This window comes from Oryzias melastigma, linkage group LG9 (genome assembly GCF_002922805.2).
Source record: "Oryzias melastigma strain HK-1 linkage group LG9, ASM292280v2, whole genome shotgun sequence".
NCBI lineage: Eukaryota > Metazoa > Chordata > Actinopteri > Beloniformes > Adrianichthyidae > Oryzias > Oryzias melastigma.
In genome coordinates, this window is record NC_050520.1 from 17,179,263 (window position 1) to 17,180,930 (window position 1,668).

Here is a 1,668-nt window from a genome sequence, read left to right on the forward strand (position 1 = left end):
TCCAAATTTTGTTTGGTGTCATTTCATTCTGTCTGCACATCATGCAGTGTGCAGAGCAAATAGTAGAGGAAAAATCATAGACACTATACATTTCTCTAGTGACAAGCTGTTTAAGGTTAACAAAAGCTTAACTGACATTTTTATTTGAACTGAAGTACAAATGAAAGTATTAGTTGTTCTAAAGTGAACATGACTGTACTCTAGTAAAACATCCGAGATTTAAAAAAGGTTTCTTCTGAAGGTAAAATAAGTGTTTTTGGAAAAAAAAACTCAGTTCTGTGAGTAAAGATTTGTTACGCTAAGTAAATGTTAATGTAGTTTCAACTGCAGTTCCATTGAAGAAAACAGCTTTTCATTTAACTACGTCTATTTTTACACTCAGCTGAGATGAAAAGGTTAAACTGCTGTTTCTGAGATGTTCAGGCACTGATGTCCTTTACTGCTTCATATCTGAACATATTCATGAAACACAATTTGGAAAGATTTATTGAAATGATTCTGAAAGAGTTCAACCAGACAACAAGCAGATTCACAGCAAATGAACTTTATTTCTTATAAAAGGGAATAATCAGATGAAGATAAAATAGAACAAATTTGTTTAGTCACAAAGTTTTTATAGAGAAGAAACAGAATTACAAAGTATTGATAATGTGTTCAATGAACCCTTGATTGATTGTATTGAAATAAAAATCTGCATTTGATATGATCAGAAAACTATCAAATGAACTAACTGAGTAGGGGTGATACTATATACGTTTGCTTCTTCCTTCTCCTTTTTAATCAATAAATCAAATCAAACTCGACATTAGTTAATTATCACAATTAAAGAATTAAACGTGACTTAAGTTTGTTTCTGTTTTTTTAGGCAAAGCATTTTATTATTTCTGCAATGAGTTTGAAAAATATGTGTGAAAAAATAGATCCAATAGAAAAAGTTTGTTAAGTAGAAAAGTTTGTTTTCAGATCAAAAAAGACAGTAATAGATTGCTGATAATGCTGTGATCATTCAGATTCATGACTTCATGACGGTTGTCATTCAGGATTAATAGTTTGATTCTCCATGTTTGGGTCCAGCAATCACTGAAGTACCAAGATCCAAGAGGCCACCACCAACAGCTGCAGCACCAAGGTTTTGCACCGTTTGCACCTGTGGGAACAACAAAGAAATTATTCAGCTTAAAGTGTAACAGGGTCTGTTTTTATTCTCTTTTTATGTATTTATTCATTGACCCTCTGTGTAAGCTGTGAATTTAAATTCTGACGCATTTGAAGTCCTCACGGACATTATGTGGAAACGGGTAACAGGTGCGCTCCAGCCGTGGACGCGGCAGAGGAGAGACACACGAGGACAGAGAACTTTAGAAGGACCAGAACAGGACCGGAGACCTGGGGGAGGAGGGGGGGGTTTGCCCACCACTGTCCCTTTCCAGAGGATGCGAGCTGCTAGCCCCACAATGTGCCTCACGGGTAGGATGATGATTGGGGGGAGACGCACCAGCAGCATGGAGCCAAGAAAGGGGGAGAAACAACATGAGAGGCAGAGGGGTGAGCATGGTACACCCCTCTAGAGCTAAGGACCCCTTCCTCGTCCTCCCTTACAATGAGCTGCTAAATGTTTTTAGCTGCTATGGGAGGAGTGCATGTTTTTTATCCCACCACATGTTTTAT

General features: G+C 37.5%; 1 protein-coding gene across 1 annotated transcript in view; it reads right to left on the reverse strand.

Moving 5' to 3' along the window:
- Positions 1–524: 524 nt before the first annotated feature.
- The window catches only part of LOC112138179 (phospholipase A and acyltransferase 3), a gene marked incomplete at its 5' end in the record, with an annotated part of 3,447 nt that continues 2,303 nt past the window's right edge, over positions 525–1,668 (reverse strand). Inside the window, 1 exon segment of the mRNA XM_024260749.1 lies at positions 525–1,147. Coding sequence (XP_024116517.1) covers positions 1,043–1,147 — 105 coding nt within the window.